At 36.7% G+C, this 27,994-nt stretch overlaps 1 protein-coding gene across 1 annotated transcript; it reads left to right on the top strand.

Annotated features, from left to right (window-relative positions):
• On the top strand, window positions 1–27,982 carry myo1f (myosin IF). Its single transcript, XM_058073840.2, has 28 exons — window positions 1–131; window positions 2,348–2,476; window positions 3,554–3,643; window positions 4,725–4,819; window positions 4,892–4,979; window positions 5,050–5,139; window positions 6,606–6,737; window positions 6,929–7,063; window positions 9,600–9,732; window positions 9,987–10,183; window positions 10,259–10,339; window positions 11,586–11,672; window positions 11,873–11,959; window positions 12,991–13,158; window positions 15,511–15,596; window positions 15,682–15,763; window positions 16,299–16,405; window positions 16,483–16,581; window positions 16,657–16,801; window positions 16,889–17,003; window positions 18,480–18,649; window positions 20,074–20,219; window positions 21,540–21,686; window positions 21,767–21,915; window positions 22,601–22,663; window positions 23,735–23,936; window positions 25,094–25,254; window positions 27,271–27,982. Exons 1-28 carry the CDS (start codon window positions 129–131, stop codon window positions 27,345–27,347), a joined length of 3,264 nt encoding a protein of 1,087 aa, XP_057929823.2. The 5' UTR covers window positions 1–128; the 3' UTR covers window positions 27,348–27,982.
• Window positions 27,983–27,994: the final 12 nt, after the last annotated feature.

The raw sequence follows: 27,994 nt of genomic DNA, 5'->3' as shown, positions 1-27,994 counted from the left end.
CTTGTATATGGCGGGCACCTCTGACCTTTACTGCTTCAGGATGGCGGTGTGACAGAGTTTGAACCCAAATCCAAGCACAGGGAAGCGTGGACCTGACCGGACCGGAACAGCAGAGGTCTACTGAGACGATGGTACTGTACCTTTAATTGTTTTGAGTCATTTCAGCCATGGCGGTGTGTTGTGGGTGTCATCCAGGGATGGATAGAGCACTCCGTGATGCTTATTTTTGGGCCTATTTTTTTCTATATATAATTAATAACGAATAAATGCTTCTAAAGCAGCCGTTTATATTATGTGCACATTACAATTAGAACTATTTTAGTAATATGTCAAAGCATAATTAAGATGTTTACGTTTTTTTTTAAAATTGTGTTCTATTTCTAACAAACAAGCATCTTTTTTTGTGACTGTGCATTAAATGTGTCCAAATTATGAACTGATAATATTCAGATAGTGTTACTGCATAATTAATAATTCACCCTGTACGCATGGAACCGTCGCATTACACATTTACAATTTTTCTTTTGCACAAATTGCAAAGAGAGCGTTGCAAACAGATGCAGGAAGGCAAAGCGACAACCCGTAACCAATTTCTGCTGAGTTTCACAAGAAGCTTGCAACCAGTTGACAGAGGGGGAAGTGGAAGACGAGCGAGGACGATAGTTTCTGGCACAACACTTCCTCCTCAAATTCTCAAATGTCTTCACACTTGCGAGATCCCAGTACATACATCGTACTATACATCTATACATTGTGAATTGTCATTATTTAATTTGAGGTATTTTAAAGAATATTTTTCTCACATTTATTTTTCAATCTCACTGAAAAAAATACCATAACATGGTGACTGTATAGTTCAGGGGTCTCAAACACGCGGATTAATGTTCATGTTAAAGGTTAAATAACTGTTAATAGTTATCCTCCCTATCCGTGTGGAAGTGGTACGTTTTTTGGCTTTTTAAGTTTAAAGGAAATAACTTGAAGGCTACCGTTTAGGTCAGGGGTCCCAAACACGCAGCCCGCGGGCCAAATGTGGCCCGCAGGACACTAGTTTGAGGCCCCCGCCTTGATATGAAAGTTTAATGTTAGTGCGGCACCGCGCAAGTTTGATATGGATGCTGTATGGTTTCATGTACCCAGAAAAAATTATTACGTTTGATTCATGTTCATGTTAAAGGTTAAATAACTGTTAATAGTTATCCTCCCTATCCGTGTGGAAGTGGTAAGTTTTTTGGCTATTTATGTTTAAAGGAAATAACTTGAAGGCTACCGTTTAGGTCAGGGGTCTCAAACACGTGGCCCGCAGGACACTAGTTTGAGGCCCCCGCCTTGATATGAAAGTTTAATGTTGGTGCGGCACCGCGCAAGTTTGATATGGATGCTGTATGGTATCATGTATCCTCCCTATCCGTGTGGAAGTGGTAAGTTTTTTGGCTATTTAAGTTTAAAGGAAATAACTTGAAGGCTACCGTTTAGGTCAGGGGTCCCAAACACGCAGCCCGCGGGCCAAATGTGGCCCGCAGGACACTAGTTTGAGGCCCCCGCCTTGATATGAAAGTTTAATGTTACTGCGGCACCGCGCAAGTTTGATATGAATGCTGTATGGTATCATGTACCCAGAAAAAATTATTACGTTTGATTAATGTTCATGTTAAAGGTTAAATAACTGTTAATAGTTATCCTCCCTATCTGTGTGGAAGTGGTATGTTTTTGTTTTTTTTTAAGTTTAAAGGTAAAAACTTGAAGGCTACCGTTTAGGTCAGGGGTCTCAAACACGCGGCCCGCGGGCCAAATGTGGCCCGCAGGACACTAGTTTGAGGCCCCCGCCTTGATATGAAAGTTTAATGTTACTGCGGCACCGCGCAAGTTTGATATGGATGCTGTATGGTATCATGTACCCAGAAAATATTATTACGTTTGATTCATGTTCATGTTAAAGGTTAAATAACTGTTAATAGTTATCCTCCCTATCCGTGTGGAAGTGGTAAGTTTTTTGGCTATTTAAGTTTAAAGGAAATAACTTGAAGGCTACCGTTTAGGACACGGCCATCTTTATAAGGCTCGACAGTTGATAGTTCATGTCAAGGGAGTCAAATAAATTGTCTGTAGACCTACAAGCGTGGAATCACTGTCATTCAAAGGCAGACTGACTCATCTCGAGTGGAAAAAAATACACATTTATGGTATTTTTACATCAGTGTTGGGGGAAGTTGACATTTTTGGAATCGGATTTTAATGTCTCGTACCGTGGAATGGTGCAATGGTGTTTTTTAGAAATGTCATTTTGAGAAAAGTAGCCTGATAATTTCCTGTGTGTGTGTGTGTGTGTTTGTGTTCCATGATTTAGGCAAAATACCACTGGCAGAGTCAAAATGTCAAACAAAGTGGAGTGGACGACATGGTCCTCCTGTCCAAGATCACAGAAGACGCCATTGTGGAGAACCTGAAGAAAAGATACATGGACGACTACATTTTTGTATCCTTGACTGTGTTCTACTTTGCTTTGTTTTGATGTGCCGCCACAGATCTGTTGGTATTTCTCTGTTTCACTACTCTTTCGGAAAGAGTGGCGCACCCGCAGGACACTAGTTTGAGGCCCCCGCCTTGATATGAAAGTGTAATGTTAGTGCGGCACCGCGCAAGTTTGATATGGATGCTGTATGGTATCATGTACCCAGAAAAAATTATTACGTTTGATTCATGTTCATGTTAAAGGTTAAATAACTGTTAATAGTTATCCTCCCTATCTGTGTGGAAGTGGTATATTTTTGGCTATTTAAGTTTAAAGGAAATAACGTGAAGGCTACCGTTTAGGTCGCTAGCTCTCTAGTTTGCGAGTTAGCATGTGTCTCAAGACCCTGCTAACATGTACCCAGAAAAAATGATTGCGTTTGATTAATGTTCATGTTAAAGGTTAAATAACTGTTAATAGTTATCCTCCCTATCTGTGTGGAAGTGGTAAGTTTTTTGGCTTTTTAAGTTTAAAGGAAATAACTTGAAGGCTACCGTGTAGGTCGCTAGCTCTCTAGTTTGCGAGTTAGCATGTGTCTCAAGACCCTGCTATCATGTACCCAGAAAAAATTATTACGTTTGATTCATGTTCACGTTAAAGGTTAAATAACTGTTAATAGTTATCCTCCCTATCTGTGTGGAAGTGGTAAGTTTTTGGCTATTTAAGTTGAAAGGAAATAACTTGAAGGCTACCGTTTAGGTGGCTAGCTCTCTAGTTTGCGAGTTAGCATGTGTCTCAAGACCTTGCTATCTTGTACCCAGAAAAAATTATTACGTTTGATTAATGTTCATGTTAAAGGTTAAATAACTGTTAATAGTTATCCTCCCTATTTGTGTGGAAGTGGTAAGTTTTTGGCTATTTAAGTTTAAAGGCAATAACTACCGTTTAGGTCAGGGGTCTCAAACACGCGGCCCCAACATACTTCCATACAAGTCACATTCGGACATTATGAATATTGTTATAATCATAAAACACTGGATTATATGAAATCAGAAATGACTTGTGTATAGTTCCTTTATGCTTCTTACCTGTGCTGTATAGACGTACATCGGTCCCGTGCTGATATCAGTCAACCCGTTCAAACAGATGCCCTACTTCACTGACAGAGAAGTGGAACTGTACCAAGGAGCAGTGAGTTGCAGTCGCATCTGTCGCATATGAAGTACAAGTAAATACAAGTCACATCGTCCTACCATCCATCTAGTATTTCACAAAAAAGTACAACTGAAGCAGTTCTATCAATCTAATCCACCGGATTAAAACCTTGCAATCCAACCTACCTGGTTACATGTTACATTACATGGTACATGTTTGTATATTCCCCAGTATACAATGTGGGTGTTAAGTTGCTGTGTGATGAGTCTAATGTTATTTGGTTCATTTTGATGATGCATAACAAGGTTGGGGCTGCACGGCGCGTGAGTGGTTAGCACGCAGGCCTCACAGCTAGGAGACCCATGTTCAATTCATGCGTGGGTTTTCTCCGGGTACTACCCACATTCCAAAATGTGGCGACTCCAAATTGTCCATAGGTATGAATGTGAGTGTGAATGGTTGTTTGTCTATATGTGCCCTGTGATTGGCTGGCCACCAGTCCAGGGTGTACCCCGCCTCTCGCCCGAAAACAGCTGGGATAGGCTCCAGCACCCATCGCGACCCTCGTGAGGAGAAACGGTAGAAAATGAATGAATGAATCGAGTGGTTCTCAAGGCCTCACAGCTAGGAGACCCGAGTTCAATTCCACCCTCAGGCATCGCTGTGTGGAGTTTGCATGTTCGGGTTTGGATTTGGGTGTTAAGTTGCTGTGTGATGACTCTAATGTTATTTGGTTCATTTTGAAGATGCATAACAAGGTTGGGGCTGCACGGCGGTTAGCACGCAGGCCTCACAGCTAGGAGACCCGTGTTCAATTCCACCCTCAGCCATCTCTGTGTGGAGTTTCCGGGTACTCCGGTTTCCGCCCACATTCCAATTGGCCAGGCAATCACAGGGCACATATAGACAAACAACCATTCACACTCACATTCATACCTATGGACAATTTGGAGTGGCTAATTAACCTAGCATGTTTTTGGAATGTGGGAGGAAACCGGAGTACCCGGAGAAAACCCACGCATGCACGGGGAGAACATGCAAACCCCACACAGAGATGGCCGAGGGTGGAATTGAACCCTGGTCTGTATGTGGTTAATGTCTTTATATATGTGTGTAGGCCCAGTATGAGAATCCACCCCACATCTACGCCTTGACTGACAACACGTACCGAAACATGTTGATTGATGGAGAAAATCAATGTGTTATTATCAGGTGACCACATTTCTTACCTCATACTGTCTTTCTAGTATTTGGGTCTTTTACCTTTTTCGTGTATTTTCTTAGCGGAGAGAGCGGTGCAGGAAAGACCGTGGCTGCCAAATACATCATGGGCTACATATCCAAAGTATCAGGAGGAGGAGCTAAAGTTCAGGTCAATTACTGCGTCAAGCGTGTATGTGAAGTATTGGCATTGTAACTTTCACTTTGTCGTTGTCTTCCAGCACGTAAAAGACATCATCCTTCAGTCCAACCCTCTCCTAGAAGCCTTTGGGAATGCCAAAACTGTCCGCAACAACAATTCTAGTCGCTTTGTGAGTACTATGTACTACTACTGTTTTATGATGTGTAAAATACTAACATATTTGTATTAAGATTATAACATATCATAACATTGCAAATTTTAGTACTCAACATGCAATTTGACTCTTGAATATGCTTGTATGCTCTCCACCAGCGGAGCTCAGAGGGAGGCTGATGTCATTGCAGCATCCCTGGCAGCCATAACTGCTAAAATGCTTTGCTGGGACTAAATCGGTGCTTCTCAAAAAGTGAGGCAGGCCTGCCAACGTTGCAAATTTTAGTACTCAACATGAAATTTGACTCTTGAATATGCTTGTATGCTCTCCACCAGAGGAGTCCAGAGGGAGGCTGACGTCATGGCAGCGCCCGCTGGCAGCCATAACTGCTAAAATGCTTTGCTGGGACTAAATCGGTGCTTCTCAAATAGTGAGGCAGGCCTGCCAACGTTGCAAATTTTAGTACTCAACATGAAATTTGACTCTTGAATATGCTCGTATGCGCTCCATTTTGTTGCATTTTCCTAGTTTCTGTTTCAAGTTCTGTCTGTACAGTACAGATTGTAAAGATAATGTACACGTTTACACATCTAACATCTCACTATTCTGATGAACACATGCGTTATAATGGGCGTGCATAATGGGCATGCACGGGGAGAACATGCAAACTCCACACAGAGATGGCCGAGGATGGAATTGAACTCGGGTCTCCCAGCTGTGAGGCCTGTGTGCTAACCACCCGGCCGCCTTGAAGCCCTGGTTCAGTATATTTTTCATCAAAATAGTAGTCATGCCAAAATGTTGTGTTGCTGCTGGATGTTCACAGTATCCGAGTGATACTGTCGTGGGGGATGCTGGAGCCTATCCCAGCTGTCTTGGAACAAGAGAGGCGAGGTACACCCTTGGACTGGTGGCCAGCCAATCACAGGGTACATATAGACAAACAACCATTCACACTCACATTCATACCTATGGACAATTTGGAGTCGCTAATTAACCTAGCATGTTTTTTTTGGAACGTGGGAGGAAACCGGAGTACCTGGAGAAAACCCACAAGAACATGCAAACTCCACACAGAGATGGCCGAGGGTGGAATTGAACCCTGGTCTCCTAGCTGTGAGGTCTGCACGCTAACCACTAGAACACCGTGCCGCCTGAGGGTAAACATGTCGTGCCAAATTAATAAAAAAAAACACACTAAGTCAATGTGCGCAGTTTCAGTTTTAGTAGTATAAATCAGCATTCTTATGAATGCTTATGACTAAAAGGTGGAGTCCTCATACTCTACTAGTCAAGCGACCATAAAAACGTGAAACGCTAAAGGCAATACTTTCACCTAACATGACGTCACATTGTTTCCTCTTGGGCCACATCGAGCCACATGGGTTCTAAAAAAAACCACATAGGTTTTTCTTGTTTATAGCACCCTATGCATTGTAAACTACTGACTAACTACTTCAACTATGTCATTCATCTACCAGGGCAAATACTTTGAGATTCAATTCAGCAGAGGCGGGGAGCCCGACGGGGGCAAAATCTCCAACTTTCTGCTGGAGAAGTCGAGGGTGGTGAGCCAGAATGACAGCGAAAGAAACTTCCACATTTACTATCAGGTTGGCCGAAGGACAAGCATGATGAATAATTTTGATGAATAATTTCCTCCTCTCATACTTCATACTTCATACTTCATACTTCATACTTCATACTTCATACTTCATACTTCATACTTCATACTTCATACTTCATACTCATGCTTCTTCAACATGGTTCATTTCCTCCCAAACACTGCATTTCCGTCTTCCAGCTGATAGAGGGCGCTAGTGCTCAGCAGAAGGAGGGCCTCGGCATCATGACCCCAGACTACTACTTGTACCTCAACCAGTCTGGAACCTACAAAGTGGACGGAACCAACGACAGCAAAGATTTCCATCAAACTATGGTACACAACATTTTTTGCATATTTTGCATTTTATTTTGTTTTCAACACGTGTTTGCTTCCTTTTTTTTTCCTTCATTACATCAATATAAGCACTTTTTCTTTAATATTTCAACTATGTGCTACTAAATAATGATTAATAATTATAATTATTTTTCCTCATAATATTATGAGTTTATTCTAGGAAAATTGCATTTTTTTTCTAGTTAAAATACATTTTTTTCCCTCTTTCCTGTTGGTTTATTCAATGTTCCAAATCTATTTTTTAAAAAATAATAATTTTTAATTTTTATTTCTAATGACAACTTTATTCCCATAATATTTTGTCTTTTTTTATTATATTATAACTTTTTCAGAAACTTAATTTTCCAAAATTTGTTGTTTTGTTTTTGTGTGTTTTTTTTTTCAATGCATCAACTTTTTGCATCCAAAATTACATTATTTTTTATCACCATATTATGATCTTAGTGTCGAAAACCTTTTGTAAAATTACAGCTGATTTTTTTCCATTTATGCCATTTAAATTATTATTATTTTTTTTACTTTTCTTGTTAAATGATATTTTTAGAATGGACACCCCCTGGATATACTGTATTTTACCCCCTTTCCTGCTGGTTTATTCAATGTTCCTAATTTATTTTTTTTAAATTAATTTTAAACATTTTTATTTCTAATGACAACTTTATTCCCATAATATTTTGTCTTTTTTTATTATATTATAACTTTTTCCGCAACTTAATTTTCCAAAACTTTATTTGTTGTTTTTTTGTTTTTGTGTGTTTTTTTTCAATACATCAACTTTTTGCAACCAAAATTACATTATTTTTCATCATCATATTATGATCTTAGTGTCGTAAAACTTTTTCTCATCGGATTACAACTTTTTTCTCTGAATATTTATTATAGTAAAATTACAGCTGATTTTTTTTCCCAATTTATGCCATTTAATTTTTTTTTTTTTACTTTTCTTGTTAAATGATATTTTTAGAATGGACACCCCCTGGATATACTGTATTTTCCCCCCTTTCCTGCTGGTTTATTCAATGTTCCAAATCTATTTTTTTTTATTAATTTTAAACATTTTTATTTCTAATGACGACTTTATTCCCATAATATTTTGTCTTTGTTTTATTATATTATAACCTTTTCCTCAACTTAATTTTCCAAAACTTTATTTGTTGCTTTGTTTTTGTGTGTTTTTTTTAATACATCAACTTTTTGCAACCAAAATTATTATTATTATTCTTATTTATAATATAATTGTTGTTAAAATTATTATTATTATTATTGTAAAATTACAGCTGATTTTTTTTACATTTATGCCATTAAAAAAATTTTTTTTTTTACTTTTCTTGTTAAATGATATTTTTAGAACGGACACCCCCTGGATATACTGTATTTTCAAATGGTCACTACTTTAGGTACACCTGCAAATATGTATATCAAAGACTGCTGGGATAGGCTCCAGCACCCCCGCAACCCTCGTGAGGAAAAGCGGTAGAAAATGAATGAATGAATGAATGAATATTATGAACTTTTTTTCATTGGATTACAACTTTTTTCTCAGAATATTTATTATTGTAAAGTTACAGCAGATTTTTTTTCCATTTATGCCATTTAATTTTTTTTTTTTGTACTTTTCTTGTTAAATGATATTTTTAGAACGGACACCCCCTGGATATACTGTATTTTCCCCCCTTTCCTGCTGGTTTATTCAATGTTCCAAAGCTATTTTCAAAAAAATAAATTTTATACATTTTTATTTCTAATGACGACTTTATTCCCATAATATTTTGTCTTTTTTTCATAACATTATAACTTTTTCCGCAACTTAATTTTCCAAAACTTTATTTGTTGTTTTGTTTTTGTGTGGCTTTTTTTCAATACATCAACTTTTTGCAACCAAAATGACATTATTTTTATCACCATATTATGATCTTAGTCTCGAAAACCTTTTCTCATTGGATTATAACTTTTTTCTTTGAATATTTATTATAGTAAAATTACAGCTGATTTTTTTCCATTTATGCCATTTAAATTATTATTATTTTTTTTACTTTTCTTGTTAAATGATATTTTTAGAATGGACACCCCCTGGATATACTGTATTTTACCCCTTTTCCTGCTGGTTTATTCAATGTTCCAAATCTATTTAAAAAATATAATAATTTTATACATTTTTATTTCTAATGACGACTTTATTCTCATAATATTTTGTCTTTTTTTTTTATTATATTATAACTTTTTCCTCAACTTAATTTTCCAAAATGACAGCAGATTTTTTTTCCCCATTTATGTCATTTAAATTTTTCTTTTTTTTTTTTTAGCTTTTCTTGTTAAATGATATTTTTAGAACGGACACCCCCTGGATATACTGTATTTTCAATAATGGTCACTACTTTAGGTACACCTGCAAATATGTATATCAATATATGTAATATCATGCCGGTATACCTAATGAAGTGACTGGTGGAGATGTTAATAGATAACAGGTCTCCACAGTGGTACCCGTCCATTATTTGTGCCGTGTGGTCTCCAGGAAGCCATGCAGGTGATCGGGATCCCAGGTGACATCCAGGCCCAGGTGCTGCAGATCGTTGCCGGCATCCTCCACCTGGGGAACATCAGCTTCGTAGAAGCAGGGAATTACGGGCGAGTGGAAAGCATGGACTGTGAGTGACAAAACGTGACAAACACACACCGGTTATACACAAACACACACATTCAATCAAGCATGCAGGCGCACATGCGTTCCCTCGTGAATAAATTAATTGTCTCTTTTTGCCCCCGTGGCATGTGATCAAATTACAAGCCACCATCAGTTGTTTGTTTTCTCACCGCTGAGCCAATATTAGGATTTGAACTCACATCCACAAATAGAATGGAATATAATACATTTGAATTCGTATTCTTTATGGTCCACCAGTGCTCGCCTTCCCAGCCTACCTGCTGGCCATCGACCCCAACCGTCTGCAGGAGAAGCTGACCAGTCGGAAAATGGACTCAAAGTGGGGAGGCAAGTCCGAATCCATCAACGTGACGTTGAACCAAGAGCAAGCCACCTACACCAGAGACGCCCTGGCTAAAGCCCTCTACGCACGACTCTTTGACTACCTGGTGGAGGTAGTCAGACTTACAAAGTTGCATTTTTTATCTCTTTGGGGTTTTTTTTAATTTCTCTCTTTCTCTCCTGCCCAGGCCATTAATAAAGCCATCCAAAAACCTCATGAAGAATTCAGCATCGGCGTACTGGATATATATGGTTTTGAAATATTCCAGGTAAATATCAACTTCAGGATCTTTTGTCCACAAAATGTCTTGATTGAACTCGGTTCTCCTAGCTGTGAGGTCTGCGCGCTAACCACTCGACCGCCGTGCAGCTGAGCATATTCATTCGTTCATTTTCTACCGCTTTTTCCTCATGAGGAAAGCGGGGGTGCTGGAGCCTACCGCAGCTGTCGAGAGGCGGGGTACACCCTGGACTGGTGGCCAGCCAATCACAGGGCACATATAGACAAACAACCATTCACACTCACATTCATACCTATGGACAATTCGGAGTGGCTAATTAACCTAGCATGTTTTTGGAATGTGGGAGGAAACCGGAGTACCCGGAGAAAACCCACGCATGCACGGGGAAGAACATGCAAACTCCACACAGAGATGGCCGAGGGTGGAATTGAACCCTGGTATCCTAGCTTGTGAGGTCTGCGCACTAACCACTCGACCGCTGTGCCGCAAGTAGGATCCAATATTAATACAAAAAACAATATTTTGTAACCTTTACAAACTTTCTATCAATATTAGAGCCCTGTAGACATAAAATAGCACCCCTATAGTCACATTTACACTCTTTTTATCCAATATAGTCAATAAATGATCACAAAAAATAAGCCATTTAAGACATAAACAAGACTTGTGCTTGTGTGTGTTTCAATAAATGTCTTCCTGTACGTGTGGACAGGAAGTGATGTCAGAGATTCAGTTCATTTAGAAAATTTTAGTGCTTAATTTAGGCAAAGAATATGTAAAATGTGACTGATGGGACTAATAATAGGTGATAGTCCTCACAGCTAGGAGACCGGGGTTCAATTCCACCCTCGGTCATCTCTGTGTGGAGTTTGCATGTTCTCCCCGTGCATGCGTGGGTTTTCTCCGGGTACTCCGGTTTCCTCCCACATTCCAAAAACATGCTAGGTTAATTAGCCACTCCAAATTGTCCATAGGTATGAATGTGAGTGTGAATGGTTGTTTGTCTATATGTGCCCTGTGATTGGCTGGCCACCAGTCCAGGGTGTACCCCGCCTCTCGCCCGAAGACAGCTGGGATAGGCTCCAGCACCCCCCTGCGACCCTCGTGAGGAAAAGCGGTAGAAAATGAATGAATAAATATGGTGTTTGTATAAAATATACGTATCAATAAAAGTATATACATTGTAAAGTACAATATATCGGTGACTTTACTACAACCAGCTTTTCCATTTCAAGGGTGATTGACTGACTGGATTTGCATTTCTTTTGTTTAGAGAAACGGATTTGAACAGTTCTGTATCAACTTTGTCAATGAGAAACTGCAACAAATCTTCATCGAATTGACTTTGAAGGCTGAGCAGGTATTGATTGATAATCAATACATTGTGTGATGCATTGACACTAATGTTCACCTGAAACCTCAAAAATCACACATGAGAGGCTAAAAAAACATTTTTGCATGGCATCTCGGCAATGCTACAACATAACCATCGTAATCAACCGTGCACGAATCCAAGAGCGATTACAGCCCAATTCCAGGTCTCTTCTTATCCCGCTGCAGGAGGAGTACGTTCAAGAGGGCATCAAGTGGACACCCATTCAATACTTCAACAACAAGATTGTGTGCGACCTAATTGAAAATAAATTGGTAAGATTGTTAATAATCTCTTTAACAACAATAACCACGTTTACATGGACCCAAATATTTCAATTCCATTCGGGTTATTTGATCAAACGGAAAAAAATGTAATCTTTGTATACACCTCATTCCGAAAGAAAAGTGCCAATCCGAATGAATATATATAAAGGAGTAGGAAGAAGCAAAGCTTATTAAATCCATTTGTACATTTACAACTGTTACATTTGTTCACTTCCTGCTTTTCTAATATAGTTTAAGTTTATACATTTTTCAAATTAAAATAAATAAATAAAAAATAAAAATAAAAATAAAAATAAAAATAAAAATAAAAATAAAAATAAAAATAAAAATAAAAATAAAAATAAAAATAAAAATAAAAATAAAAATAAAAATAAAAATAAAAATAAAAATAAAAATAAAAATAAAAATAAAAATTGAAAAATTGAAAAATTGAAAATTTAAAAATTCAAAATTTAAAAATTTAAAAATTTAAAAATTTAAAAAGTAAAAAATCAAAAAATAAAAAAAATAAAAAAATTAAAATAATTAAAGATTAAAATAATTAAAGATTAAAAGATTAAAAGATTAAAAGATTAAAAGATTAAAAGATTAAAAGATTAAAAGATTAAAAGATTAAAAGATTAAAAGATTAAAAGATTAAATTTTTTTAATTTATTTATTTTTTATTATATTTTTGTCACGTACCAAAGTACTCTGTGATGATAATGGGTACCATAGAGCGTGTCAATATAGTGATATATATAGCACATCATGACTGGTTCAAGACTCTTCATCCTTGTATTTAGCAAACATCAACTGCTTGTATTGTTTCTTGAATTGGCTCATCGTTGTGCATTGTTTGATTTCCTTACTCAATCCATTCCATAGTTTGATTCCACATACTGAAATGCTATGGCTAGCATAACGTAGTCCTAGCATAGAAGTGTTTCACCACAATAACACGCGGCCACTTTCCCCCCCGATAAAATCCGCTCACTATGTTTTTGCTAATATATTGTATTCCTTCCTGCTCCATTCAGAATCCTCCAGGTGTGATGAGTGTTCTGGATGATGTGTGTGCCACCATGCATGCCAAAGGCGAGGGTGCAGATGGTACTCTGCTGCAGAAACTGCAGGCCGCCGTAGGAACGCACGAGCATTTCAACAGCTGGAACTCAGGCTTTGTTATACATCACTACGCTGGAAAGGTACTTCTTGTCACATGACACAGTTTGGCAGATGGACTATTAGGAACTATTTCTGTCTCAGAAGATGCTTTCACTTGGGTACAGTTAAGTCAATTGTCAGTCAAATGTCATTCATTCATTCATTTTATTTTCTATGCCGCTTATCCTCACGAGGGTCGTGGGGGTGCTGGAGCCTATCCCAGCTGTCTTCGGGCAAGAGGCAAACTGGACTGGTGGCCAGCCAATCCCAGGGCACATATAGACATACCTATGGACAATTTGGAGTCGCTAATTAACCTAGCATGTTTTTGGAATGTGGGAGGAAACCGGAGTACCCGGAGAAAACCCACGCATGCACGGGGAGAACATGCAAACTCCACACAGAGATGGCCGAGGGTGGGGAAAGACAAAATATAAAAGTTACCACTTCCACACAAAATAGGAGGAGAACTCATTCATTCATTTTCTACCGCTTTTCCTCACGAGGGTCACAGAGGGGTGCTGGAGCCTATCCCAGCTGTCTTCGGACGAGAGAGGGGGTACACCCTGGACTGGTGGCCAGCCAATCACAGGGCACATATAGACAAACAACCATTCACACTCACATTCATACCTATGGACAATTTGGAGTGGCTAATTAACCTAGCATGTTTTTGGAATGTGGGAGGAAACCGGAGTACCCGGAGAAAACACACAACGTCGAGGGTGGAATTGTACTTGTTTCTCCTCGCTGTGAGGCGTACGTGCTAACCACTAAGCCGCCGTGCAACCGCAATGCTAACATATGCTAACATGCTAGGTTAATTGGCGGAGAAAACCCACGCATGCACGGGGAGAACATGCAAACTCCACTTAAAGATAGCCGAGGGTGGAATTGAACTCGGGTCTCCTAGCTGTGAGGTCCGCACGCTAACCACTAGACCTACATTGTATGCCCTTCACGTCTTCATTCCCAAACTTTTGTCCCTATAATGTGTGAGGGTATATTGCCAAAATATGCAGAAGTCATTTGAGTCCATGTGATTTTTGAATGATTCCCTTAAAGTCAAGGTCGGTTTCCACCAAAAACTCCACTAAGTTTGAATATAATCTGTTTAGAATTACCAAATAATTAAAGCTTTTAGTGTTTGACGGGTTTGATCTTGATGTGGTCTGGACCTTGAAGCTTTGACAAGGTAAACAGTTTTACTGTAAAACGCTATACAGTAATCCCTTCCAGACCCGACTGTGATAACCGACTTTCCACAAAGTAGAATTCCTTGTTTATAACCGGAACATTTATAAGTTGGCGACCTTCTACATAAATATGTTTTTTTTTAACATTAATAACATTAATAGAGCCCTCAACACATTAGAACACTTTAGTGGACCTGAAACAAAAGTGGACAGGAATTGACGTCCGAGTTTCAGAGTTCAGCTTTGTGTACGTAAAGACCGCAAAATTATTATTATTGATTATTGTGCCCCCCGTAATGTTGGCACTGCTGACACCTAGTGACCAGTAGAGAAAGCTACAGTTCATCCATGTCTCAGAATGCGTCTCTTGAATGCCTTATATTTGTATTTTAGTTCCGTTTACATTTTGTATGCTTAATTTAGGCAAAACATACATAATATTTCCCCAGATGTGAATATTTTCTATCAAATAATAGGCCGTATTCAACCACGTAACAATTTTAATTAATTCATTTTATTAATTTTATTAATTTTATTAATTTTATTAATTTTATTAATTTTATTAATTTTATTAATTTTTATAAATTTTATTAATTTTTATTAATTTTAATTACCATTAATCCCAGTGTCTAAGCTGCATTTACTAAATGTAAAGGAAAAAAAATGTGTACATATATAAGACACACCGAATCATAAAATGACATAAAATATTATAGCATATTGTGGCACGAATCTGTGACAGGATTTGACAGGAGCCAATCGTGAGCTATGAAAACAACCCATTGAAAATTGCAGGAAGTCATTAGACAGTATAATAGTCTGATTCTGTCATCTTACAAAGAACAAAGAACGCTAAACTCATCACACAGTAACTTAACAGCTTAATAGCACAAGTACCAATACGATATAAAAGCATTTCATTGGAGGACAAGTGGTACTATGGATGGATGGATGGCATTGCAATGCTGCCTCTGTCCTTCAGGGAAGCCCAGAGGGAGGCTGACGTCATTGCAGCACCCCGGCAGGTACTAATGAATGCTTTGCTTGAATGAGATGCATTATGGGGAAACATTAAAATGTATGTTTTTAATTTTGAACTTGTATTTGTACTTGTGTCGTATATTGCTAGCTACCGTTTGATCACTGTAATTCCATTGATCCTGTAGATTTAGCATTAAGGCTCTGTTGTCATCTCAGGTGTCGTATGATATCAACGGCTTCTGTGAGAGAAACCGTGACGTTCTTTTCCCTGACCTTATCGAGTTGATGCAAAGCAGTGAACAGTAGGTCTTCACCGGCAATATACGATATATAATAATATAACACGCTCACTGCAGCTATGTGTACTTGTGAATATTGCCGCCACAGTGACTTCATTCGCAGTTTATTCCCCGAAAACCTCAACACGGACAAGAAAAGCAGGCCAACTACCGCCGGCTCCAAGATCAAGGTAGGAATGGAATGACCTCTTTTGCATTCTTTTAAACAACAAAGACAAAAGTAATGGTAATGGTAATGGTAATGGTTTTATTTCATTTGAACATGCATCAGATTACAATTGAATGCATCACATAATCAGTTCCCAGTTCCACATGTCCAAAAGGAGTAGGAAGAAGCAAAGCTTATTAAATCCTACCCCTCCATCTGGTACTTTTACAATCAGTAGCTGTTACATTTGTTCACTTCCTGCTTTCTTAATTTAATTTAATTTAATTTAATTTAATTTAATTTAATTTAATTTAATTTAATTTAATTTAATTTAATTTAATTTAATTTAATTTAATTTAATTTAATTTAATTTAATTTAATTTAATTTAATTTAATTTAATTTAATTTAATTTAATTTAATTTAATTTTTGTCCTGTACCGAAGTTCGAGGTGATATGACCATCCAGTGACATAACGTGTCAAGCAGTTGATGTTTGCTAAATACAAGGATGAAGAGTCTTGAACCAGTTGGTCCAGACTTTTACTTTGCACCACAGAGACAAGCGAACGACCTGGTGAACACGCTAATGAGGTGTACCCCCCACTATATCCGCTGTATCAAACCCAACGAGACTAAAAGGCCCAAAGACTGGGAGGAGAGCAGGTCAGTGTCAAAACCTGGACTCAGACACACAAACAAAACCCATTTTTGTTCATCTTTTGCTGTGTTTTTTTTTTCAGAGTTAAACATCAAGTGGAATACCTGGGACTTCGAGAAAACATCCGCGTACGAAGGGCTGGTTTTGCGTACCGCAGGGTCTTCACTAAATTCCTGCAAAGGTCTGAACAAAGAAACCCACCAAGTAGTATAGTTTGATTATATTCAGTTTTTGCAACTGATCCATACCCTACCAGGTATGCCATTCTGACTGATCAAACATGGCCTCATTGGAGGGGTCCAGAGCAACAGGGGGTCCTTCACCTCCTCCGTTCTGTTAACATGGATATCGACCAATACCAGATGGGCCGCACCAAAATTTTTGTTAAAAACCCAGAATCGGTAATAAACACTACTTCAGACTCTCGACTTACATACGTAGATGTCTGTGTGTAAGAACCTGAATGCTGAACAATGTGTTCTTCCTAGCTGTTCCTTCTTGAGGAAATGAGGGAGAGGAAGTTTGACACTTTCGCCAGGACCATTCAGAAGGCGTGGAGAAGATACAGTGCCAGGAAGAAGTATGAACAGATGAGAGAAGAGGGTGGGTTTCAAACCATGCGGCAATGACGCATTGACTGTCACATTGGTCTTGGTCTTGGTCTTGGTAATGGTAATGGTAATGGTAATGGTAATGGTAATGGTAATGGTAATGGTAATGGTAATGGTAATGGTAATGGTAATGGTAATGGTAATGGTTTTATTTCATTTGAACATGCATCAGCTTACAATTGAATGCATCACATAATCAGTTCACAGTTCCACATGTCCAAAAGGAGTAGGAAGAAGCAAAGCTTATTAAATCCTACCCCTCCATCTGGTACTTTTACAATCAGTAACTCTTACATTTGTTCACTTCCTGCTTTCCTAATATAGCTTAATTTAATTTAATTTAATTTAATTTAATTTAATTTAATTTAATTTAATTTAATTTAATTTAATTTAATTTAATTTAATTTAATTTAATTTAATTTACATTTTAATTTTAATTTTAATTTTAATTTTAATTTTAATTTTAATTTTAATTTTAATTTTAATTTTAATTTTAATTTTAATTTTAATTTTAATTTTAATTTTAAATTTTAAATTTTAAATTTTAAATTTTAAATTTTAAAATTTAATTTAATTTAATTTAATTTAATTTAATTTAATTTAATTTAATTTAATTTAATTTAATTTAATTTAATTTAATAACTTATTGTTTTTAGTGTATTTTATAGCTGATTTAATACACAAGTCAAAACCGGCCCGTTAACATAAGAGATGATACCAGAAAGCTAACACAAGAGGAAGGTTAAGCTATATTATGAAAGCAGGAAGTGAACAAATGTAACAGTTACTGATTGTAAAAGTAATTAGTATTTAATTTAATTTAATTTAATTTAATTTAATTTAATTTAATTTAATTTAATTTAATTTAATTTAATTTAATTTAATTTAATTTAATTTAATTTAATTTAATTTAATTTAATTTAATTTAATTTAATTTTTTGTCCTGTACCAAAGTACGAGGTGATATGAGCATCCAATGCCATAATGGGTACCATAGAGCGTGTCAATATAGTGATATATATAGCACATCATGACTGGTTCAAGACTCTTCATCCTTGTATTTAGCAAACATCAACTGCTTGTATTGTTTCTTGAATTGGCTCATCGTTGTGCATTGTTTGATTTCCTTACTCAATCCATTCCATAGTTTGATTCCACATACTGAAATGCTATGGCTAGCATAACGTAGTCCTAGCATAGAAGTGTTTCAAATCATTTTTAGCTAATTGGTTATTTTTAGCCTTATGTATTATTTTAGCTGTTTGAAGATGAACTATATCAGCAAGTTGAAGTATTTGTGATTTTAGAAATAAGGAGTTAGTATGTTCTCTGTAGGCGGCATTATGAATTATCCTTACCGACCTTTTTTGCAGTACATTTAGCGAGTGAAGATTGCTTTTATAGAACCTGACCCTGTCCCCGAAGCCCCAAGTGCATCATTATGTCTTCTCCATTCTGACTCCAACAGCTTCGGACATCCTATACAACTCCAAACAGAGACGGAAAAACAGCATCAACAGGAACTTCGTTGGAGACTACCTGGGTCTAGAACAGAGACCTGAGCTGAGGCAGTTCCTAGCCAAGAGGGAGCGTGTTGACTTTGCGGACTCGGTCAACAAGTTTGATCGAAGGTTCAAGGTGAAACTTTGGACTAACCTACCAAATATTGAACTTAGGGTGCGATCACACATTTTTGTTCTAGAGTCCAATTGCTCTGCTAGCACGGTTCGTTTTGGTCAAGGCTGGACGTGACCACCAAGTATCTGTTTTACAGTTTTGGTCCACTCCTCACTCGAATTGAATATCTTCTTCTTCTTTCTCTTTCGGCAAATCAATCTCCTCCATCCAACCCTGTCTTCTGCATCTGTCTACCCTCATGTCCTCCTTCACTTTACAAGTTCCCCCACTGAGAGACGAATAAAGGCATATCTTAATCTTAATCACTACATCCATAAAGCTCCTCTTTGGTCTTCCTCTACATATAATATATTCTAATATATTCACTATGTCTCCTCTGGAGATGTCCCAACCATCTAAGTCTGGCCTCTGTGACTTCATCTCCAAGGCCTCTAACTTGTCATGTGCCTCTGATGGATTAATTCCTGATCCTATCCATCCTGGTCACTCCCAATGTGAACCTCAGCATCCTCATCTCTGCTATCTCCAGTTCTGCTTCCTGTATTTTTCCTCAGTGGCGCTGTCTCTAGACCAGGGGTCTCAAACTCAATTTACTTGGGGGCCACCGGAGCTAGGTTCTGGGTGAAGCCGGGCCGCATCAGGTTTTCAAAAAAAAAACAACAAAAAAAGGCATCTTCAATGCTTTTGCTTCTGCTATACCCTTCACTTTTTCCGTGGTTCCGGTTTTCCACAATAAAATATCTGATAAAACATTCCACTGTTCTCAAATATTCTAAACACAAAAAAAGATATTAAAAAATAAACAAATTAAGAATAAAAACAATAAATCAATCAATCAGTAATAAATAAGTAAAATAATAAAACAAAACGTAAGAAACCACATACAGTTGGTAGAGAAATTATTTTTTTTCATATTCAAATGTACAGTATTAACAGTTATTTAATCTTTAACATGAACATTAATGAAAGTTAATAATTGTACCCAATTAGCAAGTTAGCATCGTACTCAGTTCCATCTGGGAGCAGCATCGTAACTTTAACAACATGTTTGATGAGATGCTTCATCTTCACGTGTATTTTACCTTTTATTAAAAATCATTTCCTGCATTTATTTATACCCAGCGTCATATAAGCCTTTAGCTTCATTGCTAATCCAAAGCTAAACAGGGCGGGGTAACAGGGTAGGGTAACAGTATGGGTGGGGGCCAAATCATGTTAATTGTGTCCGGTGTGAACACAGCTTTAAGCGGTCATTTCAACATTAAACTTTGGTATCAAGGTGGGGGCCTCAAAGTAGCGTCTCACGGGCCGCATTTGGCCCGCGGGCCGCGAGTTTGAACTTCACCCTGTTACTACACTTCCCAGCTTCTTCTCCTTTCTGGCATCGCTCATTTTTCTCACTTCTTCTTTTCCTCACAAAATAGTCCATCAAGAGAGATTTGATCCTGACCCCCAAGGGCATCTATCTGATTGGTCGAGAGAAAGTGAAGAAAGGTCCGGAGAAAGGACAAATAAAGGAGGTGCTGAAGCGAAAACTGGAGTTTGGGAGCATCAGTGGCATTTCGCTCAGGTGAATTGTTTTACATCCCAGTCATGTATATATACATACCATGTATATATATGTATGTATATGTATATATACGTATATGTATGTGTGTGTGTATATGTGTATATATATATATATATGCGTGTGTGTGTATGTGTATGTGTATATATGTGTATAGTATATATGTATTTGTATACATATATATGTGTATATATATATCTATATATGTATATGTGTATATGTGTGTGTATATATGTATATGTGTATATAAGTATATGTGTATGTATGTGTGTGTATATATATGTATATTTTATATATGTATGTATATATGTGTGTATATATGTATATATAAGTATATGTATATATGTGTGTATATATGTATATGTGTATATATGTATATATATATCTATATATGTATATATGTGTGTGTATATATGTGTGTATATGTGTGTGTGTATATATATGTGTGTATATATATGTATATGTATGTATATATGTGTGTGTATATATAAGTATATGTATATATGTGTATATATGTACATATATGTGTATATATGTATATATATATCTATATATGTATATGTGTATATGTGTGTGTATATATGTATATATATATGTGTGTGTATATATGTGTGTATATATATGTATACGTGTATATAAGTATATGTGTATGTATGTGTGTGTGTATATATGTATATGTGGATATATATGTATATGTGTATATATGTATATTTAATATATGTATATGTATGTATATATGTTTGTGTATATATGTATATATAAGTATATGTATATATATGTGAGTATATATATGTATATGTGTATATATGTATATGTATGTATATATATATGTATGTATGTATATGTATGTATGTATATGTATGTATATATGTATATGTGTGTATATATGTGTGTATGTAAATGTGTGTATATATATGTGTATATATATATGTGTGTGTGTGTGTGTGTGTGTGTGTGTGTGTGTGTATATGTGTGTGTATATGTGTTTGGCTTGCGTTTGGTAGGCCTCGTTTGGCTTAAGGTCGAAAATGTACACCACAATTTTGCCTCAGTTTGCATACATTATCCAGTTATGACATGCGTCTTGTCGTAATATTAGTCCGACTGTGGTCTTCATATATTTTTATCACAAAGCATCCTTGTTAGCAGCCGATTGATTACCTTGCACTCTCTCACGCCATTATGTTTTTTTAAACATTCATTGTTAACTTATTGTTGTTTTGTGTTTGACTAAGGCCAAGTATGGGTCAGCAAATATGCATATTGAAGCAAATTGTACATACAGTATTTGTTAGTCAAATAAAGCACAGTGTGTTTCTTCAGTACGAGACAGGATGATTTTTTTATCCTGCATGAGACGCAGTACGACAGTCTGCTGGAGTCCAACTTCAAGACGGAGTTCCTCAGCTTGTTGTCCAAACGCTACGAGGACCTGATCAGGAGGAAACTGCCGATATCGTTCACTGACAGGTGGAGGAAAAACACACAGGAAGTAGTTTTTTTTATGTACAGTACATGCACGTAAACACTCACTCATCCTTCCCACCCAGACTGGAGTTCAGAGTGAAGAAAGAGGGTTGGGGCGGAGGGGGCTCCAGAGTGGTGGTGTTCCAGAATGGAATGGGGGACCAGGCCCAGCTCAAGCCTGCAGGGAAGACCCTCACCATCACAATAGGGAATGGGCTACCCATGTCTTCCAGTAAGTCGACATAAATAATGACAACTCTAGTCACTAGTCTGCCCATTCAGCATAAACATTTAATATTTGTTGATATCGGTATTTTTTTAAATCTATTTTTCAGATATTGGTATCTGATTTTTTTCTGAAAAAATATTTTTTTTCAGATATAGGTATCTCATTTTTTTTTGAAATTTATTTTTCAGAAAAAAATCAGATACCTATATCTGAAAAAAAAAAAATTCAGAAAAAAATCTGAAAAAAAGTTTTCAGGAAAAAAAATCAGATACCTGATTTTTTTCTGAAAAAAATATATTTTTTTCAGATATAGGTGTCAAATTTTTTTTCTGAATTTTTTTTTTCTGATTTTTTTCTGAAAAAAATATTTTTTTTCAGATATAGGTATCTGATTTTTTTCAGATACCTATTTACCTATTTTTTTTTTAAATCAGATACCTATATCTGAAAAAAATATATTTTTTCAGAAAAAAATCAGATACCAATATCTGAAAAAAATATTTTTTTCAGAAAAAAATCAGATACCAATATCTGAAAAATAGCTTTTTAAAAAATCAGATCCCGATATCAACAAATATTACATTTTTATGCTGAATGGGCTACCCATGTCTTCCAGTAAGTCGACATAAATAATGACAAATCTAATAAACATTTATATACATTTCATGTATTTTAACACATTTTTCAGAACCAACTCGGAAGGGTGGTCCACAGTCACGTGGTGGAGGACAAAATCACAAAGCCAGCAGAGGTACATTTTTATTAATGGACCATGCACAAAAACTGTTTTCATTCTTACTATATTATTCTATTTTTTATTTTGACTCTGTATGCTGTCCTGCTATTTTTTTTAAAAACTAATAGGCGGTAGTCAACCACTGTGATGGAGTAATCTGATTTTTTTCAGATACCTACCTATTTTTTTCTGAAAAAATTTATTTTTCAGGAAAAAAAATCAGATACCTATATCTGAAAAAAAAAATCTGAAAAAAGTTTTCAGAAAAAAAATCAGATACCTATATCTGAAAGAAAAATATTTTTTTCAGAAAAAAAGCAGATACTGATATCAGCATAAAAATGTAATATTTGTTGATATCGTATCTGATTTTTTTTCTGAAAAAATCAATTTTTTAGATATTGGTATCTACATTTTTCAGAAAAAAATCAGATACCTATATCTGAAAAAAAAAATCAGAAAAAAATCAGATACCGATAGCATAAAAATGTAATATTTGTTGATATCAGTATCTGATTTTTTTTAATCTGATTTTTTTCTGAAATTTTTTTTTTTTTTTAAAAATCAGATACCGATTTATATGCTGATATCGGTATCTGATTTTTTTCTGAAAAAAATCGGATACCGATATCAGCATAAAAATGTAATATTTGTTGATATTGGTATCTGATTTTTTTCTGAAAAAATCTATTATTCAGATATTGGCATCTGATTTTTTTTCTGAAAACATTTTTTTTTTTTATTGATATCAACCACAATTTTTTCCCGATCATGAAAACCGATATTTATAAAATGATGTATACAACACATATGTGTTCATTCCACCACAGGATTTATGTTACACATATCGGTATCTGTATCGGCTAATATTGGTATTGGAAATTGAGAGTTGGACAATATCCAATATTGGACATCCCTAGTCATAAGGTAGTCATGAGGTTTGTTGCATTTTTCAAAGATTGTCCAACCTTTGAAGAATTTGACTCCATTGTATTATACTTCCTTTATGTGCATACAATGATCTGCTGTAAGGGTTCCTTGTTGGGTGGGACGAAAAAAAAAAAGTCTATTGTGTTTTTTCCACAGCTTACCAGAATGGAGCAAAGCAGTTCTCCAGAGGACCCAAACAATCAGACATCACATACTCCTCCCCGCACAAACAGAGCCGGCCTCCACAAACGGCCCTACCGAAACTGGGCTTTCAGAGAACTGCCAGAGCGTCGACCCACAACCACAATAACCAGGGGAACATGGACTTCCTTAATGTGCCGGATGAGGGCATGTCAGGGTGAGAAAAATAGGAAATAGGAAGTTGGGGGCGGGGGTATTGATCACCCCAGCTGAGACTTGAAAGTGTTTGAATGACTTAAATAATGCTAACATGCTAACACCTAATATAATAATGCTAAGTGTTTGTATAAGCGCCTACTTCTGAAAGTGCTAAAAATGTTTGTATAGCTGCTGTATGTTACCATGGTACCACGCCAATGTTGGCATGCTAACACCTAGTATAATAGTGCTATGTGTCTGCTTAAGTTTATATTCATATAGGTTCATATAAGTTGCAAAGAAACGCTAGCAATGCTAACATTATAATATGAGCATGCCAACACCTAGCATAATAGTTTCTACATATGAAAATGGCTAAAGATGCTTTGTTATCATGTTGTCATGCAGCAATGCTGACATGCTTATGTTAGCATGCTAACAACTAGCATGATAGTGGTTAGTGTTCATTTAAGTGTCTACCCATGAAAAACAGCTAAAAATGCTACTATGCTAATATTAGCATGCTAGCAATGTTAACTTGCTGAAGTTAGCATTCTAAAGCCTAGCATGATAGTGGTGTTTATATATGTGTCTACCCATGAAAATAGCAGCAAAACGGTAGTATGCTAATGTTAGCTTTGCGATGCGCTTTGCGATGCGCTTTGCGGTGCGCTTTGCGATGCGCTTTGCGATGCGCTTTGCGATGCGCTTTGTGCTGCGCTTTGCGATGCACTTTGCGATGCACCATGCTAAGTGTTTGTAAAAGTGCCTACTTCTGAAAGTGCTAAAAATGTTTGTATAACTGCTGTATGTTACCATGGTACGACGCTAATGTTGGCATGCTAACACCTAGTATAATAGTGCTATGTGTCTGCTTAAGTTTATATTCATATAGGTTCATATAAGTTGCAAAAAACGCTAGCAATGCTAACATTATAATATGAGCATAATAATTTCTACCTGTGAAAATGGCTAAATATGCTTTGTCATCATGTTATCATGCAGCAATGCTGACATGCTAATGTTAGCATGCTAACAACTAGCTGGGATAGGCTCCAGCTCAACCTTCATTGAATGGACGTCACATTACTAAATTGCATTCTCATTCTGATGTAGAAAAGGCACAGGAATTACAAAAAGTGAAACGAACTTGCCGTGACTCTCTCCTTTTGACAGAAAACAGAGGAAACAGAGTATTGGTCAGCGTCCGCCTCCTGCTCCCAAACCCCAGCCTCGCCCTCAGGGACCCCGCTGTCGGGCTTTATATCAGTACATTGGCCAGGACACCGACGAGATCAGCTTCGAGTTCAACGATGTGTTTGACCTTGTCAAAGAAGGTGCGTGGACCTGGAGAGTGGCTGAAAAGAACATGCAGTACCACAATATTGGAAAAGCACTCAGAGAACGCAGACATGAAAATGGCTAAATATGCTTTCATGCTATGTTTTCATGCAGCAATGCTGACATGCTAATCATGCTAACAACTAGCATGATAGTGTTTAGTGTTCATATAAGTGTCTACCCATGAAAACAGCTACAAATGCTACTATGCTAATATTAGCATGCTAGCAATGTTAACTTGCTAAAGTTAGCATTCTAAAGCCTAGCATAACAGTGGTGTTTATATATGTGTCTGCCCATGAAAATTGCAGCATGCACGGGGAGAACATGCAAACTCCACACAGAGATGACCGAGGGTGGAATTGAACCCCGGTCTCCTAGCTGTGAGGTCTGCGCGCCAACCACTAGACCGCCGTGCCGCCCTACTTTTATGTTATCTACATATTTGTATTCCTTGACCACATACCTTGAAAACATACAGTGGAAGCGTTTGAATGACTTAAATAATGCTAACATGCTAACATCTAACATAATAACGCTGTTTATATACTACTACTACTTCGGAAAATGCTAAAAATGTTTGTATAATTACTGTATATTACCATGGTACCATGCTAATGTCGGCATGCTAACACCTAGTATAATAGTGCTATGTGTCTGCTTAAGTTTATATTCATATAGGTTCATATATGTTGCCAAAAACGCTAGCAATGCTAACATTATAATATTAGCATGCTAACACCTAGCATCATAGTTTCTACCTATGAAAATGGGTAAATATGCTTTATCATGTTGTCATGCAGCAATGCTGACATGCTAATGTTAGCATGCTAACAACTAGCATGATAGTGCTTAGTGTTCATATAAGTGTCTACCCATGAAAACAGCTAAAAATGCTACTATGCTAATATTAGCATGCTAGCAATGTTAACTTGCTAAAGTTAGCATTCTAAAGTCTAGCATGATAGTAGTGTTTATATATGTGTCTACCCATGAAAATAGCAGCAAAATGGTAGTATGCTAATGTTAACTTTGCACTGCGCTTTGTGTTGTGCTTTGTCAGGGGTGGTAACGTCTGACTTATGTTTTAATTCAAGGGTTTGAATAACTTAAATAATGCTAACATGCTAACACCTAACATAATAATGCTAAGTGTTTGTAAAAGTGCCTACTTTTGAAAGTAGTGTCTGTGTCTGCTTAAGTTTGCATAAAATGCTAGTATGCTTATGTCAGTGTCCGCTTAAGTTTATATTCACACGTATAAATTGCAAAAAACGCTGGCAATGCTAACATTATAATATTAGTATGCTAACACCTAGCATAATAGTATCTACCTATGGAAATGGCTAAATATGCTTTTATGCTATGTTAGCATGCGGCAATGCTAATGTTAGCATGCTAACACCTAGCATGATAGTGTTCATATTAGTGCCTACCCATGAAAACAGCTAAAAGTGCTACTATGCTAATGTTGGCATGCTAGCACCTAGTATAATAGTGCTATGTGTCTGCTTAAGTTTATATTCACGCCTAAATTGCATAAAATGCTAGTATGCTTATGTTCGTGTCCGCTTAAGTTTATATTCATATAAATTGCAAAAAACACTGGCAATGCTAACATTATAATATTAGTATGCTAACACCTAGCATAATTTGTGTCTACCTATGAAAATGGCTGAATATGCTTTTATGCTATGTTAGCATGCGGCAATGCTGACATGCTAATGTTAGCATGCTAACACCTAGCATGATAGTGCTTAGTGTTCATATTTAGTGTCTAGCCATGAAAACAGCTCAAAATGCTACTATGCTAATATTAGCATGCTAGCAATGTTAACTTGCTAACGGTAGCATGCTAAAGCCTAGCGTGATAGTGGTGCTTATATATGCATCTACCCATGAAAATAGCACCAAAAAGCTAGTATGCTAATATTAGCTTTGCGATGCACTTTGTGCTGCGCTCGTCAGGGGTAGTAACATCTGACTTATGTTTTAACTCCATCCTTCTCTAGATCCATCAGGATGGTGGACTGGCAGGATGGGAGGAAAAGAAGGTCTCTTCCCTGGTAACTATGTGGAAAAGATATAATCATTGTTCCTGGTTGCTTGGTGGACATTTAAGCATGATGGAAAATGGCCGTTTTAAGTTGGACACGCCTCCTCCCTTTGGAGACAGGAGCCATTGCTGTTATTGTCATGACTGTAAAACGCAGATCCTGCCATGTGTCAGGTTTCATCTGTGTTGTCGTCTCGCACTTTGCCGTTCAAAAGGACTTAGTAACAAGACCTTTGACTCGTCTCCCGATTGACACCTCGTTTTCTTCCATACAATATGACCTTAATCTTAAATTACAGTCCTTTGAGAATAACCAGCCTAATTACCGCATTGCATTATGCATGTTTGCATTTGTCTTATGTTTTCTTTCAATACGGCATTGTATTGTACTGTATGTAAAAACATTTGTACTGTAACAAACTTTTAGTGAAGAGCCATTCCCAATTCATACATTTCTCTTGCCTCATTTTTAATATTGTAGATTTTGATTTGTCGTATATGTTTTTTTTAATATACTGCATGTATAATTCAAGTACTGAGCGTTTGCAACCCCACGTATTTGCAGAGATTGCAGAAGGCATTGTGTCACAAATCATTTCCCTTAAGTTTTGGGCAAAATGTGATGTTTTGTTACAATACAACGCCTGGAATTGTTTCTTAATGCGTCAAACTTGTGTTTA

The sequence above is a fragment of the Doryrhamphus excisus genome, linkage group LG4 (assembly GCF_037039965.1).
Source record: "Doryrhamphus excisus strain RoL-2023G ecotype Guam linkage group LG4, RoL_Dexc_Guam_v1.1, whole genome shotgun sequence".
In the NCBI taxonomy this organism is placed as follows: Eukaryota; Metazoa; Chordata; class Actinopteri; order Syngnathiformes; family Syngnathidae; genus Doryrhamphus; species Doryrhamphus excisus.
The sequence above is the reverse complement of the archived record's forward strand: the minus strand, read 5'-3'. Positions and strand labels throughout refer to the sequence as shown.